This window comes from Bactrocera neohumeralis, unplaced genomic scaffold (genome assembly GCF_024586455.1).
Source record: "Bactrocera neohumeralis isolate Rockhampton unplaced genomic scaffold, APGP_CSIRO_Bneo_wtdbg2-racon-allhic-juicebox.fasta_v2 ctg370, whole genome shotgun sequence".
Lineage (NCBI taxonomy): Eukaryota > Metazoa > Arthropoda > Insecta > Diptera > Tephritidae > Bactrocera > Bactrocera neohumeralis.
In genome coordinates, this window is record NW_026090925.1 from 104,115 (window position 1) to 122,742 (window position 18,628).

At 36.4% G+C, this 18,628-nt stretch overlaps 1 protein-coding gene across 2 annotated transcripts in view; it reads right to left on the reverse strand.

Annotated features, from left to right (window-relative positions):
* Positions 1-18,628, reverse strand: part of LOC126767052 (acyl-coenzyme A diphosphatase NUDT19-like) — an 86,707-nt gene that overhangs the window by 57,847 nt on the left and 10,232 nt on the right. For both annotated transcript variants that reach the window (XM_050484664.1, XM_050484665.1), the window contains exon 2: positions 16,596-17,089. In XM_050484664.1, the coding sequence (XP_050340621.1) occupies positions 16,596-17,089 (494 nt within the window). The remainder of the gene's footprint in view (positions 1-16,595; positions 17,090-18,628) is intronic.

An 18,628-nucleotide genomic window follows, 5' to 3' on the forward strand; every position in this document is an offset into this window, starting at 1 on the left:
CAACACGCTTTCATAGAAAGAATACCATATCAAGCAGAGCTCCAAGAATACAACTGGAGACCGATCTTTGATAAAATAAATCAACAAATAAATCAGCAAGATGACTGAAGCAGCAAATTTAGTTGCATTAACCAACGCAGTCGCCGATCTGCAACGACAGTTATCCGAATTACAATTAGGAAGAAGTGCAACCATTCCACAACGAACAGAGCAAATATGTTGCTACACCAGACCAGAAGAAGTGGATCTGAATATGTTTAAATCAATAACACAATTTAATGGTGATTACAACGAGAATCAGCAACAACCACCACGAAATCCGCAGCCTCAACAGAATTATCAAAATCCATTTAAGAAAGTAGCAGGAGCATTGGGATACAACCGAGAACGAGACAATACAAGTTATGCTTATATACGAGTACAACCGAAAAATCAACGGATCAATCAAATTACACACGATCAGCAATCAAATACAGAATATGAAAATAATATTTTTTATTCTAAGGCATGGGCTACCAACGCTTGTAAGGACCTCAGAAGAAGGTAACTCAGTGTATATTTTAATTGATAGTGGTGCAGAAGAAAGTTAAGTAAATCTAAAAATCCCTCACGCAAAAAGGATAGAAGTAGAAAGTAAAAAACAAGGCGCTACTTTACACGGCAAATCATTAATTAAATATAAAAAGAAGTGAACATAATAGGATTCAGTATGGAATTTTTAGAACTCGATACTTTACAAGATTTTGATTTCTTGATAGGAATTAAAGGTTTTAAGCAAATGAAAGCATTGATAGATACAGAAAGAAATGTATTAATTGTGAAAAAGAATAAATTAACTAGAATAAACTATATGATAGGAGAAGAAATGTATAAAAAAGAAATAAATGAACTACAGTAGAGGCAGAAATCAGAACAGAAACAAATAATCCGATTTGGGTCAGCATTTGTAGAAACTAAAATAAAAAAATTATTAGATAATGAAATAATACAGCCAAGCAAAAGCCCGTACAATTCACCCATATGGACAGCTTCTAAAAAAGGGAATGACGAGCAAGGCAATCCAAAAAGACGCATGGTTATTGACTTCCAGAAGTTAAATGCGCAAACAATCGCTGACAGATATCCCATTCCGGACATCACCACTATGCTCCAAAACTTAGGAGAAGCACAGTACTTCACGACGTTAGATTTGGAATCAGGATTTCATCAAATTAAAATAAAAAAGAAGACAGGGAAAACAGTATTTTCAATAAATAATGCTAAATATGAATTTCTACGACTACCATTTGGACCGCCGATCTTTCAAAGATGCGTTGACGATATTCTTAGACCATTTATAGGAGTATGCGCATACGTAAATATAGATGATGTCCTAATATATTCAGCTAACCCTGAACAACATATGAAAGATATCACCAATATAATACACACTTTACACGCAGCCAACATGAAAATCTCGGGTGAAAAGTCAACATTTTTTCAAAAACAAACAGACTTTTTAGGACATATAATTAAAAATGGTAGAATTACAGTATATCCAGAAAAATTGAAGCTATAGATAGGTACAGAACCCCTACAAATTTGAAAGACTTAAGATCTTTCTTGGGAATGACCTCATATTATAGAAAATTTATAAAAGGATTTGCATCCATAACGAAATCATTAACACTCTACCTACGAGGAGAGAATTGTAATATTTCAAAGAATAAAAAATACCACCGTACATATAAAATTAGATGACGAAGCGCTTAAAGCAGTTGAAACACCAAAAAATAAACTAAACGAACAAACAGAATTATTCGAAGCAAATTTTGGAAAAGGATTTGATTTGACTACAGACGCAAGCAATCATTGGCCATTGGAGCTGTATTGTCACAAGGCAAGAAATCTATAGCATTCATTTCACATCCATTAACGCGAACTAAACAAAATTACTCAACAAACGAAAAAGAAATGTTAGCAATCGTTTGGGCACTCAAGAAACTTAGGAATTATCTGTATGGTCTCACTAGTAATTAGTAACTATTTACACCGATCATCAATCCCTAATTTTCTCAATATCAGAGGACAACCCAAATTCAAAATTAAAACGATGTAAAAATTTTATAGAAGAATACGGAGCAAAAATTAAATATATTAAAGGAGATTTAAATGTAGTAGCCGACGCACTCAGGCGTCAAGTAAACGTAACCACGAACGAGTCAATACTCGGAGGAATCATCCTCACCAATCAGAATTAAGGATGTCAGCGCTCCACTGAACCAATTTAAAACACAAACTGTGATAAAAAAAATGTGAACAAAATGCATTAGAAAGAGCATGTTAATTATGTCACACCACAAGACTTGATAGATACACTAACGAAAATTATCAAACCTAAGATCACGGCCGCATTTTACACTACACTAGAAACCTGGTATGAAATTCATGATATTATAAACTCTTCATTCAATATAGAGAAAAAAGTTTTTTGTCAAAATCTATTAAAGGACATTACAAGTGAAGAGGATAGAGAAAATATACATTAATTAAACGTACGCATGAAAGAGCACATAGAAACGCAAAAAATAATACATTAGAGATACTAGAAACTTGCTATTGGCCAAATACATATAAAAAATGATGCAACCCGACTAACTAGAAATTGTAGCATTTGTAAAGAGAACAAATACGAACGCCACCCGACAAAACAAGTTTATGCAAAAACACCCATATCCGAAGGTATAGGCACACAAATACATATGGATATATTTGAAATCGATGGAACGATGTATCTCTCATGCATAGATAGATACTCAAAATACGCATATATGAGAAAATTAAACGACATATGAGAAAATACTAGAGGAGGTACTCACACAAATATTCCAATTTTGTAATAAACTTCTTACAGATAATGAGACTATATTTAATAGCATAGCAGTAAAAGCTCTATCACAACGGCTATATATTGAACATTCGATGACCGCAGCAAACCATTCAACATCTAACGCTCAAGTCTAACGCTCAAGTTCAACCATTCTGGAAATTACTAGAATTCGAATTAAACAACCTAAAGCAACCGCGACTGAAGAACTAATCAACGCAATCAAGCAATACAATAGGACAATACATTCTGTCACAAAAAGGAAACCTATTGAATTATTTTTTGAAAGGAGCAAGACTGAAGGAATATAAGAGTTGATTGAAAACAAGCAGTAGTATGCCATACCACAATAAAAAACGAACACAAAAGGAATATAAAGCAGGGCAAACAGTTTATGTGAAACAAAACCGACGAAATAAAACAAATCCACGCAATTTGAAGAAAATAGTAGAAGAGAATCGTGAGGACACAATTTTACACAAGACTACCTCAGAAACAATGATGAATATAACGCTAACATTAATCCTAGCAACATTCTTAGCTCAGGAAATAACCGACTTACAAGATCGCAAGTACGTGCTAACCGAGACTTTTGTATCAAGATCATGAATACCTATTCCATATGACGAACTTAAGCAAAATACTGAAACCATACTGCGAGATCGCCGAAAATAAAGGAGAGATGCGTAGTGAAGACGCAACAGAAATAACATTGTTCCACAGAATAGAAATCCTCAGAAAACAACTACTGAATAATAGACGAGCCAGACGCTCAAGACGATCACTTGATTTCTAAGAATTGATTTTGAAATTTATCACAGGAGTCCCAGACCACGACGACCTCATTGAAATTAAAACAATACTCAACGACATAATTGAAAATAATAATAAACAAAGTCAAATTAATTCCAACTTTGAAATAATGATGAAAACATTTGATATTAGGACGATTAAACAAACAGTTATATTGCAAAAATTATACAAGGAGTTATTTGACTTAACTACGACAATTAATTTCGTGAAGAACGGAGATTTTTATTCAGCAGCAATAAATACAGACGAGATTGAAAGGATATTAGAAAAGGAACAAACTAGTATACCGGTTATTAACATACTCGAATATGCAGACACGCATGTAGGTAGATTAGACGACACTTTCATTGTAATTTATAAATATCCAGTCTTTAAAACGAAATGCACAACATATAAAGTTACTCCATTATCATATCGTCAAGGCATTTTGGATATGACAAAAATCGTAAGTAAGTGTGAAGATAAAATAATATTAACATCTAAATGTAAAAATAATTTAAGTAAATACATTTGTAAACAAGAACCTGATGACAATTATACAATACCAATAATCGAAGGTTATGAAGCCCATTGTAATGTTATCCAAGAAAATAATGCGACTACTATAGATTTAGGACATGGTAATGTCGTATTACAAGGAAAACATATTTTAAACGAAAAATCAATTGAAGGATTGAATTTAATCCAATTTAATGAAACAATTATTATTGACTCAGAAGTATTCCACAACCAGGAACAAGAAATTAAAGATTATAATGGGTTGTCAAAAAAGTCTTGCGGTATTTTTATTGAATTTCTTTTTTATTGAAATTGAAATTAATTTTTGATAACTCATGCCCAGCTCTTAACCGATGCTACGGCTGCTACTATGCCGGTCTCTTTCGACCAATTCAGAGATTTTATCGCAATTTTCGACGACAGGCCTTCCGGAGCGTGGCGCATCTTCGACCACCTCTACATCAGAACGAAAACGTTGAAACCATCGTTGTGCGGTGGAAATGGAAACTGTATCGGGTCCATAAACTGCACAAATTTTATTAGCGGCTTGAGATGCATTTTTGCCTTTATCGTAGTAGTACTGTAAAATATGCCGTATTTTCTCTTTATTTTGCTCCATGTTTGCGACGCTATAACTCCGGAACGACTTAAAAGAAACGACAATCAATCAAACACGGATTAGCGCGTAAAATGAGCTTTCCAAAAAGGTATAGCATGACTCGATGCGAAAAAAAAACTAGAACTACGCGCTTTCATCGCCAACTAGCGAAAATACCGCAAGACTTTTTTGACAATTATTAAAGCTAATGGAAACGAAAGAATTCACATACTTGAAATATTGGAATCAGAAATCGAATATCAATTTGACAACATTAAAAAATTAAATAAGTTTTTAATACCATTTGAGGAACACCCAATCAAGAATATGTTCATAACGATAGGAGTACTTGTAGTCCTAGGATTAAGTACATTTGTAATATTCAAACTATATATGTATAATTTATCAAAACACTGTATATCTGAGAAACTACAACCCTCCCATAGAACTTGTAGGAATGACTGATCTACTCAAGACTCCAGTATAGATCAGGAGATCTATTTTTCACAAGAGAGGGGAGAGTTAACACTTTAACATTTAACACGCCTTTGCTCAACTCAGCATAGCAACAGCTAACCACAAGTATAGCATGATATCACTACAACAAACAATCCCAAACAAATAAACATCAAAACAGCCTTATGTTTTAGTAAACGAACAACATTAAAGAAAAATCGTCAAAAGAACTTTATCTTGGAACAATAGGAGTGCACTATCAGTACAACAAACAATAAAAACCCAAATAGTTATTAACTAGTAAACAGTCAGCATCTCAATAGCATAAGTACCACTAAGATTTATATAAACCACTGGACCAATAGCCTCTAGGTCACTTTATCATTATCGAAATGTATTAATAGAATTATGAGAACAGCCTTGAGCAGCGATAAGCATAGCCTATATAAACCACTGGAACAATAGCCTCTAGGTCACTTTATCATTATCGACTGCCGAGTAACAAGTTCTCTATACCACTTGTAAAGGTACAGTTTAAGTTTAATATATTCAATACTTAAGTACATGTGTATACTGTGAATTATTATACGAATAAAGGATCAGTCAGTACCAATCTCATAGGCTGACTTAAAATTATATTTATTTTATTCCTAACCCGAGTAAATAAATTAACTGGCGCGACGACTGTTTGTTTGACGACAGGAGATACATATTTCGTCTTGCCCTTGTTCACTGCCAGACTCATTTGCTTTGCTTCCTTATCCAGTTTGGAGAAGGCAGAACCACTACGCCACTACGCCAGCAGCTGTACACTCTTATAGAAGATTGTACCTGCTCGATAAGTCCTGCAGGTCGAATTATTTTATCCAATAGCAGGTTGAAGAAGTCACACGATAGGCCGCCGATTTTGTTGTTCTTCAGGCGGGTAATTGCTATTCGAACTTCTTTATGGTCGGGCAATGGAACATCTACTCCATCGGCATCGATTGGGGAATCGGATTCGCCTTTTCCTAGCGTTATGCATTCACTGCCATTCAGCAGGTTGGAGAATTGTGCCCTCCATAATTTTAGTATGCTCTGGGCATCAGTCACTACATCACCTCTGGGGGTTCTATAAGAGTATGCTCCGGTCTTGGTCGCCGCATTTTTGCGTAGAAATTTCGAGTAATAACCCTGTCAGCCAGCTTATCAAGCTCTTCATATTCACTGATTTCGGCCTCTCTCTTTTTCTGTCTGCAAATTCGTCCCGCTTCCCTCTTTAACTCTCGGTTTCTATTCCATACCGTTCGTGTTGTGATTGATCGTAACGTTGCGAGGTAGGCAGTCTGTTTTGTCTCCACTGCGACACGGCACTCCTCGTCCTTCCAATTATACAGAGTTGTTGACGAGTGCTTATAAAAACACCTACCGTCAGTGCGAAAATGGTCTAAATGGGGAGATAACTCTCCATATAACCATACTGTAAAAAAGTACTAAATAACTAAATACATACGTCAGAGACACTAAATTTTATGAGAGCAGGTGTTAAAATTGGACTATGGCACCGCCCACATTCGCTAACCGACCGACTGATTTCGACAAAACGTGGCATTCTTCTCCTATTCATATGTCACAGTACGAAAGTGGATGAAATCGGACAAGAACCTACTTTCCATATAGCACAATTTTAAATTCCATTTGATTCTTTCACTTTCCAGTACATAAATCAAGAAGTAATTAATATAATGGGATACTAATAACTCTTTTAAAGTATACCACCTAATCAATACTTCCCTGAGCCCCCATATACCTAACATGAAGATTTTTCGAACTTTCAGGTGACTTAATACTGCATATTTCGGCCAATATTTCAGTTATCTCAATGAAAATGGGAGAGCGTATTTTACTCATAACAATGTACCTTTGTGCCTGAAATAGATAAAATTGGGCGAAAACCTGACCTATGTGAGGTACCTTAATGGAACCCTGAAACATTTGTTTAGAATGTGGCATGATAATAGTTAAAACAATTAATATTAAAAATGGCCGAAACGATAATTAGAAATCATATTACCACCATTAAAATTATAATACAGTGGGCGTCCAATATAACGAAACTTATTTTGCAAACCTTATTTGTATAATTTAAATCGAATGGTTTTTTTACCTGAGCAACATCCCATCAAGCGGACCTCCCATTGTCCATTTCATCACAAAAATTAAGTAAATGTATATTTTTCATAAATACGACTTTTGAAAATTAAGTTTTTAACAATATTTTTTTTAATGAAAATTTTAGTTACTTTTACTTAAAAAATTGTTTTTAAATCAACCGTTAAAGAAATTTTCAGGATTTGTCGGAAAACATTTATTTTTTAATATTGTGGCGCAAACGATCTTAGTTCCCGGAATGTGTGAGTGTCGAAGTTTTGTTACCGATCTAGCACATATGTATGTATGTAAGGGCTGCCGGATTGTGCAGCAGAGACAGTTGTAATTACAGTGTTGCTTAGTAAAGAGCTATAAGTACGAGGTATAAGCATTAAGTTGTTTGAGTAATAAATAAAGATAAGAGCATAGCCATTAAGTTGGGACTTTTATTTTACAATACATTTCAATCCATCCGATTTCATCCATTTTTACAGCGTCATTAGGGGTGCTTCTGGTCTAGAGTCTTTAGCGTATCTAGTTATTGTTGCTTAAGTGGTTGTTTGGAATTTTAGTGCCAATGTCGGTATGTGGGAAGTGTACGCGGTTATCTTTAGATTTCGTCCATATTTACATTAGGGGTTCTTAAGTTCTACATCTTGAGCGAATTTGGTTATTGTAGCTTAAGTCATAGATAACTTGACTCGTTGGTTCGAGATAGAGCTGTCAAAACTCGCAGTTTTTATAACATTTGCCAATGCCACTGCTGAAAAATATTAGCTTGGGTATTTAATAAATTATACAAAACACTAAATTAAACACTTTGAAAATGCATACATATATAAATGCTAAAATGCAAAATCATTAATTAATTTACATAAGCATTTATTTTGCCAAAATATGTATGTTCGCACAGTTCAATGAAATTTCATTTCACACTAATTTCGTCAAGTAATTATAGCGCTGCTCTTCTGGCATCCCGCCTTGCCAGCTCAGAAAACAGATCAGGGTGCCCTGCCAGCTGACAAGCGAGAGAGTAAGAAAAGAGATTCTGATCAAGTTATCTATGGCTTAAGTGGTTAAGCAGATATGTACAATAACCCAATTAGAGGTCGGGCCACGACCGTTAAATTTTAGCCCAAAGGTATCTTTTTTTACTGCGATTACAGTTCTTAGTTATAGCTATTTATATGTTTGGCGTTTGGTGGGCGTAGCAGTAGTCCGATTCATTAATCAGGATATCTCAATTTTTACTCAAGGTGCAGCTTGCACAGATAGAAGGACGGACGGGTAGACAAACACGCGGATTTCAACTCGGTTACGATTTTCAAAGGTTATTATCGTCTACTCGTAAATAACAAAAGAAAATTAACAGTAAATTTAATTTAATCGTTAAATAAGTTTATTTATTAATTTGTTAATATTAATTTTATTTATATAAATAATAATAATTGTGCTTTAAAATGAGCCAAGTAGTAAGTGCTAAAATCCATTAAATAAAAAGAGTCATAAGCCTGTTATTAAAAATTTAGTACTAGTAACATTCAATTGAGCCTAAAGTTTTAAACCTTTTGTCCGCTGAGAATTGCGTAAGTATTATAAAGCGTAAACTTGAGAAAACTTGCTAAAAAATATAAATAGCAAGCTAAATATCGACGCGATTGATTCAAAAGTTGATAAAATCAAAGATTGTTGATCGTAAGTATTGTAGGACAGCAATTTATTTAGGCCTACAAATAATCCGACATGTTAGCAAATTTATACTATCAATTTCGGTTTTAGCAACGAAAAATTAGAACGCTACAGTCTCTAACATCACAGTCGCAAAATAACTGTAAACTAGTGTAATCAATTAAAATTAAAAAACTACTATTGGAGCGGGCGGAACCGCTCCAGACAAGTTACGAGCAGAGATAAAGAGATGTCCAACTCCTCTCTCACTGGAAGTGAGATAGCAATTGCTAAACGTCAAAACCTACTGAACTTTGACAGCTAATCGAGTTCAGTAGGTTTTGACGTTTATCAATTGGAAACGAGCGATGGTCAGATTGAAATCTTACCAAAAATATATGTAAACGGAGGGATTTGTTGCATCGTTCAAGACCACTTATAAAAAATGTAAAATAATGAAAATTAAATAAATTTGTGAAATTTAAATTTTTGATGAAACGTTTTGTAATTTGAAGCATCGTAGTATTATTTTCAATGGAAAATGATTAAAAACATTTAATGATTGAGAGCTAACAAGCTTAAATCCTTTTATTGGGTATTGAAAGCTCAAAAGTCAGTTGTTCTAATATACTTTAAAAAGATTTAAATAGTTTCTCCATATAATATATAACCACTATATAGTAATTTTTATTCGTACTAAATGTTGGGTATTGGGTTGATAAATGCCCAAAAATTGTTATTTTGTTCAATCTGGCAATAATGGAAAATGTTATAAAAAAAAACGCTAATTTTGAGGCGCTCTCACACTGGAATAAGTTTAACATCCCTTTATTCCTGTTACGAGTTTATAAGCGTTAAAAACATTGAGTAACGCTGGTATTAATCATAACAATACAAATGACATTCTTTTGAATAATATTAAGTATTATTTTAAACAAACAGATATTAGATCCGAAAAAATCCTGAGTACTCAAAGTCCCGAAAAGTATTGAATAATCTTCTAAAGATATTGGGATCAGGATTTACTTCACAGTAATAAAAATAATATTAATAGATTAAGAAATAAATTTATTTAAAGAAGAAAGTGAAATTACTATTAATATTCATTTGATATTTACAAGGAGACGATAATAATGATTGAAAATTGTAACAGAGCGATATATTTTTTCTCATAAAATAAACGCTTGGCGTTCGGAACACTGCGAGAAATAAAAGCTATTTGCGAGCAGTGAAATCTTCTTCTGGAATCTTAAACTTTGTTAAATAGCGCATCATACCTTAAAAGTTAGCAAAAAATATTTATAGCTATTTTTATTATATTAAAAAAGTATTTTCCGACAAATCCTGAAAATTTCACTAATTTATCATTAACGGTTAGTTAAAAAAAAAGCCGACAGTGAGTACATATAGGGTAGCAAATTGCTTTTGAAAGGTCTCGGGTTCTAAGATTTTCCACTACTAAGAGTGGTAATTTCTTCTTTCCCGAAGTATTGGCAGACGCTAAAAATGTTAACCTTTCTTTGGTGTTTTTTTCTGGTGCAGATAGTACTTCCAAAGAAGGTATTTTTTCAGGAAGCTATTTCCAACAAAATTAGGCTGGAGGAAAAACAAAGGTCATATTTAATCTTAATCCCCTTAAGTGGACACAACTTTTTATTTTTCAAAATCAAAACTTATATAAAGACATTTTTGGTTTCATGACTCTCTTCCACACCGATATTGAGTTATATATTGTATAGTATTACAGAGTTCATAGACCTTTCATTTGAATTTACTCGTTATATATAGTGTACCATGAATACAAACTGAGTGTATTGCACTAAATCTTCCTCTCTTGCACCGTAGCTCAAATATATAAGGGGTATTCTCTTGCTCTTGCAAAACCCGGTGCACGGTGCAAGAATTGCAGATTTACAACGGAACAACAACAAACACACGCAGAAAAATATTTGCAAGGGCTTTAAAATATGTCAGACCAAAACCTATGTATATTTGCGTGCAATGTCACGCAAAAATATAATTGCAACCCTGTTGTAGTTGCCATTTTACATAAAGACATATTACGTCGTTAAATTGTTGAGGAAGATAAGTTTTAAATGGATTTTATTATTTCTATTTAAATTTTAAAGATTTGTTACAGTTTTTTTTCTTAAAAACGTATGCAGAAGGTGCGCCAATTCACAATAGCCATGCTTAATAGTCATTCACAACAAATTGACCGAATTAGCCATTCATATATCACTAGATTCTGCAATGGGTGCTCTCGTGCTCTTGTATATTTCGGTATAGTATTTTTGCAATCTGCAATCTTGCAAGAGCAAGAGAATACCCCTATAGAAATAACTGCATTTACTCTAGTGAAATATTTAAAGAACTGCTTTAAATTAGTAAATTTGCCAAAGTTGTAAATACGGTACGTAAAAATAGTTAAAAATGTATGCTGCAGCTGGTGGCGGTTTTTTGGCTTCACGCCAGGCTCGTCAACAGAAGAAAATTCAGCAATTGCAAGCAAAACCACATCCACCGAAATTGTCAGCGTTATCAGGTAGTGAACATGGCGCTTCAACACTAACGCGCACCTAATCCCGTCAGTTCCACCAGCTGCCGACCAACTATCTGCGCACGCTACAAATACAGAGTACGAAATTAACTGCGAGCTATACAACACAATCAAAGCTTCTACTGCCTATCGATGAAGGTGATAATCAGCCGGTGCTACAAATGCGCGTACAGTATGTACATACTCAAATGCAGCATTCTCATAGCCATGCTCATCCTATTCAAGCACATCCACATCCTCACTATCAGTTCGCGCATCAGCAGCATCATTCTCATCGAGGCATTTTACCGAAGTTGGTTCATCGGCATTCAGGCAGTGGTGCTAGTAGCTTTCATCAAACAAAGCTCCCAAAGTCGCCTAGAGGGACACTACCACTTGTCTCACAAATGGAAGCTACGCCATCTACGACGCCATTGGCTGCGCCCGAAGGTGCAATTACCACCTCAGAAAAGGTGGGAACTTTATCTGTAGATAAAGCTTCCATTAATGTACCTCACCATGATGCAAAGCACTGTTCAACCCGTTTAGTAAGATTGAGAGTAGTAATATATCAGGAGGAATTATTAACGACGAAGAGCACATGAAAGAACCACCGACTGCTCCATTAGAACGCAAGTGCAGTGTACATATATCGTATGCGACGAAATTACCGCTATGAATATCAGAACACAAACTTAGTTGGCGGTGTGGGCAGCAGGGTTAGGCGGCAGTTGAAGGACCTGCAATTTAATCAACAACTACAACACGAACCATTGCTCAGCAACGAGTCTCATCTTTGTTATAAGGGGCTAACGAATACACGTAAATGGCAAGTGTGTGCCTACTGTGAGGAAGGAATTTGCGTCTGTGAACATATCGAGGTAATACCTAATGCAAGTTATATAGCTGATTATGCTAAACGAGAAATGGATCATGCTTTTGCTTTAATCATTTAATGCTTTTTATTTAAAAATGTTCATATAATTGTACAAATTATTGCACATATACATATATTTATATATGTATCTATATCCTTATTTTATATATTTAGTGCATGAACTATGTATGTATGTATGTTTATTGCTTGGAACACAACGACGACTGCAAGGGAGCGAAATTTTCTTGTCTGCAAATACCAATTTTTTGAACATTTTCAAAACGGAAGCGCATATTAAGCAGCTGATGTACACAACTTCCTTGTAGCCGTACTAACACTGTTCACTCGATTGAGATTTAGATGTTTTATTAAAAAAGAAATTCTTTTGTGCAAAAAAAAAGTCCATTTATTTGTTTTAAATTATCAGTTGTTATTACAAATGATATATCAGATATATGCTTCTGTTGATAAAATAACTTTAGACTTCGAGCTCTGAATAATTTTACATTTCATATATTAAAGTCAACACTACAGCTACCAATCGTCGTCAAAATTAGAAATATTTTCAAATTAGCGACAGCGAAAACTTGACCTAAAATACTATAGGATTGAAACCAGTTTCGGCACCACTAATATTCTTTTTTGCCCATTTCACCCTTACCTATGATTGTACGACGATTAGACAATACTATTTTCTTCAATTTATTAATGTTTTCGTCTTTTCTTGGGCTTGGGCTCTTCTTTGTTCACATCTTCTCGACCCTCTGCGAACCGATAAACGTTACTTTTGTCCAAGGTAGCTTCACCATATGTCACAGTCAACATTCGGAGTTGCCCCCGCCACGATGTCAAAATCGTGCTTGGCGACTTTAACGCCAGGGTGGGTAAGGAAAGTATCTTCGGCACAGCAGTCGGAAAATTCAGCATCCACGAGGTAACATCCTCAAATGGGTTGAGCTTGATCGACTTCGCCCCCGCCCGAAATATGTTTACTAGATTCCAGCATAAGAAAATTCATCAAGCCACCTGGCTGTCTCCGGATCGAAAAACCACCAGCCAGATCGATTATGTTGTGATAGACGGAAGACACGTCTCCAGTGTTCTAAACGTGCGGACGATCCTAGATCCTAACATCGACTCGGACCAATATCTTGTTGCAGCCAGGATTCGCACCCGCCTCGGTGCAGCAAAAAACGCTCGTCAACAAACACAAGAAAGGTTCGACAGCCGAACGATTTTTTACTCGGCTCGCACTCCTGCTCTCTGAGAGCACTCGTCAACAACTCGGTATAAGGGAACTGTGGGACGGCATTTCAAACTCCTTACGTACATCTGCAACCGAAACCATTGGTTTTCAGAAAATGCAAAAGTACAGCTGGTACGACGAGGAGTGCCGTGTCGCAGCGGAGAGAAAACAGACTGCCTACCTCGCAACGTTACGATCGATCACAACACGTGCGGGATAGGATAGCTACGGAGAGTTGAAGAGGGAAGCGAGACGCATTTGTAGACGGAAAAAGAAAGAGGTCGAAATGCGTGAGTATGAAGAGCTTGACAAGCTGGCCGACAAGGGTAATGCTCGAAATTCTTAAACAAGATGCGGAGACTATCAGAAGGGGGATGTTCGAGTCTCAATCACTGCGGCAATATTGCAAAGCATCATGTTCGACGCAAAAATGTAGCGACTTTTGCAAATGTCAAACGTTCGAGCAACTCAAATTTTGATATTTCTTGCGCGCAAAAGTGACAAAATCGGCATCAACAAAATTTATGATGGAAAAAATGAGGCAAGCGAAATCGCTCTTTATTTTTGTCTATAACTAATTATTATCATTAATTGCGTTTCACGAGACATTCGAAAATGTGATAAATATATATCTGGAGGATAAAATTGAATCGACGGTGGGCTTTAATCTTTCACACAATACGCTCGATAGAACCTTATATGCGATGTTGAGGAGGCTTATCACACGGTAGTTGGCGCAGATTGTGGGTTCTTCCTTTTTGTGGATAGGGCAGAGCACACTTAAATTCAAATCGTTGGGCATGCTTTCATCCGACTATATTTTACAAAGCCGCCGCCACTTTGTTGTTCTTAAGACGGGTGATTGCTTTTCGAACTACTTCATGGTCGGGCAATAGAACGTCTGCTCCATCGTCATCGATTGGGGAATCGGGTTCGCCTTCTCCTGACGTTATGCATTCAGTGCCATTCAGCATGCTGGATAAGTGTTCCCTCCATAATTTTAGTATGCTGTGGGCATCGGTTACTTGGCTTGTACAAGAGTGTGCTCCGGTCTTGAAACCTTCTGTTAGCCGCTACGTTTTTGGTAGATTTTTCGAGCATTACCCCTGTCGGCCAGCTTGTCAAGCTCTTCATACTACGTATTTCGGCGTCTCTCTTTTTCTGTCTACAAATGCGTTTCGGTTCTCTCTTCGACTCTTGGTATCTATCCCATCCCGCACATGTTGTGGTCGATCGTAACGTTGCGAGGTAGGCAGTCTGATTTCTCTCCGCTGCGGCACGGCACTCCTCGTCCTCCCAATTATACAGGGTTGTTGACGAGTGCTTTCAGAGAGCAGAAGTGCAAGTCGAGTAGAAAATCGTTCAGCTGTCTGTTGTGATTGCAACTTCTCTACGTCGAACCTTCCTTGTGTTTGTTGACGTTAGTTTTTTTACTGCGCAGAGGCGGGTGCGAGTCTTCGCAGCAACGAGATATTAGTCCGAGTCGATGTTAGGACTTTGGAGCGTACGCACGTCTAGAACACTGGAGACTTGTCTGCAACTCTCATAGGTCCGCTCCAAGCGCTCATAGAAGGCATTGGTATTTGATCAAATCGACCTTCTTTTCCGTCAGGGCGTGGGGGCAAATCAGCGATATGTTGAAGTACCTCGCTTTGATGCGGATTGTGGCTTTATGTTCATCCACCGGAGTGAATGATAGTACTCGGCGACGGAGTCTCTCTCCCACCACGAATCCCACACCAAACTTGTGCTCCTTTATATGGCCACTGTAGTAAATGACACATGGACCTACTCGCCTCAGTCCTTGTCCCGTCCATCGCATTTCTTGGACGGCGGTGATGTCACCCTTCACTCTAACGAGGACATCAACCAGCTGGGCAGCGACACCTTCCAAATTAGGGGAAATTAATAATTAATAGAAATGAACCATATAAAAAATTTGCTTACGAGGTTTGTTCAAAAAGTATTGCGAATTTCTTAAAAAAGTGTTTATTTATTCATGAATATCTATAATTTCTCTTCAGTTTTGGAATCAAAAACGACACAGGGGCATATCTAGGGAATACACAACTAATGTATTGTTTTTGGCCAAATATTCGCGCACAAACAACGCCGCATGAGCAGGGGCGTTATCATGGTGCAATAGCCAATTTTAATTTTTCTACAAATCCGGTCATTTTCTGCAGATTACTTCACGCAAAGTACGCATAACTTGCAGGTAATAATCATTATTGATCGTATGACCGTTTGCCAACACCTCATGCTGCACAACTCCTTTGCAATCGAAGAAAACTGTTAGCAAAACCTTCACATTCGAACTAACTTGGCATGATTTTTCAGTCTTGGCTTTTGCGGAAGCTTCCATTGGGATAATTGAGCTTTGATTTACAACATGCTTCTTGATCAATATTTGCTGAATTATGTCAATGAAACGCTGTTTTTGGTCGGAAGTGAGCAATTTTGGCGCAGAAAGCGAAGACGAATCAAAACGCATTCAAGTAAAACGAAGTCAAATATCCAGGAGTGTTGTTTAATCTAAGACAACATAGATAACATTTATCGAATGACTAAATACGTATTAAGTTAATTACGTTTTGTAAAGAATGCGCAGTTCAAGATAAAAATATAGCACTGTTCGCAATATCGAATAAGCAAAATTCTTTTCGTTCGTAATATGGAAACATCAATAAGATAATTTTGATAGTCGTTAATCAGACGACCACTGTAATTATAAATTCAGCTAAGGAGTCCTCGCATAGCTGCATATTTATGTACATATATATTTAAATCTCGTCATTACTGAGGAATTTCTGGGATAAAGATAAAATAATGAATTTGTTCTATTTAATTACAGATGCTATGGGTAAAATATTGTATTGAGTAATTAAACCGATTTCAACAAACCTCTTTTCCGCAGTGAATGGTGAACGCCATAAAGACCATTCGTACAGGGACCATAGGTCCGGCACTACATGCAGACTCCGGCATAAATTAAGAAATTGTTTCGCGTCTTTATGAACGGCAAACTGCCATCGGACTCGATCAAAATTGACGTCTTCAAAATCTTCCCCAAAAGTAGGTGTTGAACTTAATTTTTTAAGTGTTTTATGGTTCCGAAAGAATAAAATTCCAACTTCCTCAAATGTTTCACGACAAGCAGTTATACGCAAAGAAATTTCACGTGAGAAATTTTTACCAGTGCTTAAAAGTGGATTTCTTCTTTTAGTAGTTGGCTCTTTGACAATAAGTCTATCTAATTGATTCGAGCTTACGCCGTACTCTTCGAAGTAATCCATCCATTCTTGACATTCATCTGATGCCTCCTCGAAAGTTCCTCCAGGAAAGACGCAGTGTCCAGGAGCAAAAGCCGTGTTCGTGGATCGTTCAAAAAGTAGAATCTGGAAATGTATTTATAGAAAAATACCTTTAAGTAGTTCCTTATATTAATTTATAATATTGCGAAATTTGGACTACAAAGAAAATATGTAGACTTAATTATTAATTTATTATGAATAATTTTTTGAAAAAAAATCGTGGTACTTTCTACAGTTAATGAATTTGTAAAATATCTTTAATTAAACACTTTTTGTAATTGTTCAGTGAGCGGCTTTTCTGAAAACATGGTACAATTTTGTTGGGAAATATCTTAAAATTTTGGTTCTTGAATTTACTTCAACAATAAATGATGCAGTTAAAAAAACATTTGTTTTTTAGTTTTAATGAAAAAATGACATTTTTCGCTGGTTAAATATATTCATTCCATTATTCTTCTTATTTTTTAGTGGAGGTCTTCCTCTTCTTCTGATTACCCCGACGAGTAATGAGTTGAATACTTTCAGAGCTGGAGTGTTTTCGTCCATACGTAGAATATGACGCGAATATTTGCCGTGGCCAACGCAAAAAGCACCATAAATCTTTCGCAGAACTTTTCTCTCGAAAACTCGTAACCTCGATTCATCAGATGTTGTCATCGCCCGTGCCTCTACGCCATATAGAAGGACGGGAATAATGAGTGAGTTATACGAGTTTTGTTTTTGTTCGTCGAGAGAGGACTTTACTTCTCAATTGCCTACTCAGTCCAGTCTGTCATTGTTGTTGCTGTTAATTCTGGTTCCAAGATAAATCTACAACTTCGACACTGTCAACAGTGACGTGGGAGCCAAGTCGCGAGTTCGACGACGATAGGGAGTCGCCTTGTCTGAAGCCTCGTTTGGTTCCAAACGACTCGAAGAGGTCCTTTCTGATCCTGGCAGAGTTTTTGGTATCGCTCAACGTCAGTTTACACAGCAGTATTAGTTTTGCGGGAATACCAAATTCAGACATCGAGGCATAAAGGCAATTATTTTTCGAGCTGTTAAAAACAACTTTGAAATCGACGAAGTGGTGTGTGTCTATTTTCTTTTCACGGCTCTTTTCCAAGATTTGGGACAAGGTGAATATCTGGTCGGTTATTGATTTTCCAGGCCTAAAGCCACACTTTCGCACACTACGCTCGATAGAACCTTTTATGCGATGTTGAGGAGACTTATCCCACGGTAGTTGTCGCAGATTCTGGGGTCTCCCTTTTTGTGACATAGCTCACTTAAAATCAAATGGTCCGACCACATTCTACAAAGAAGCTGAGGTATGATCCTTATCAAGTTTTCACCGCAGTAATTGAATAGCTCTGTATGCAAACCATCGCTCCGCTGCCGCTTTCTAGTACTTCAGGCGGGTAATTGCTATTCGAACTTCATCATTGTCTGTATACTCTCACTGTTATTTAGCAGGTTGAAAAGGTGTTTCCTCCATAAAAGCGGTAAACTTTAGGCATCAGTCAGTAGATCAACTGTGGGGGTGCTACAAGAGTATGCACTGGTCTTTAAACCTTCCGTTAGTTGCCGCATTTTTTCGTAGAATTTTCGATATTGACCCTTTCGGCCAGTTTGTTAAACTCT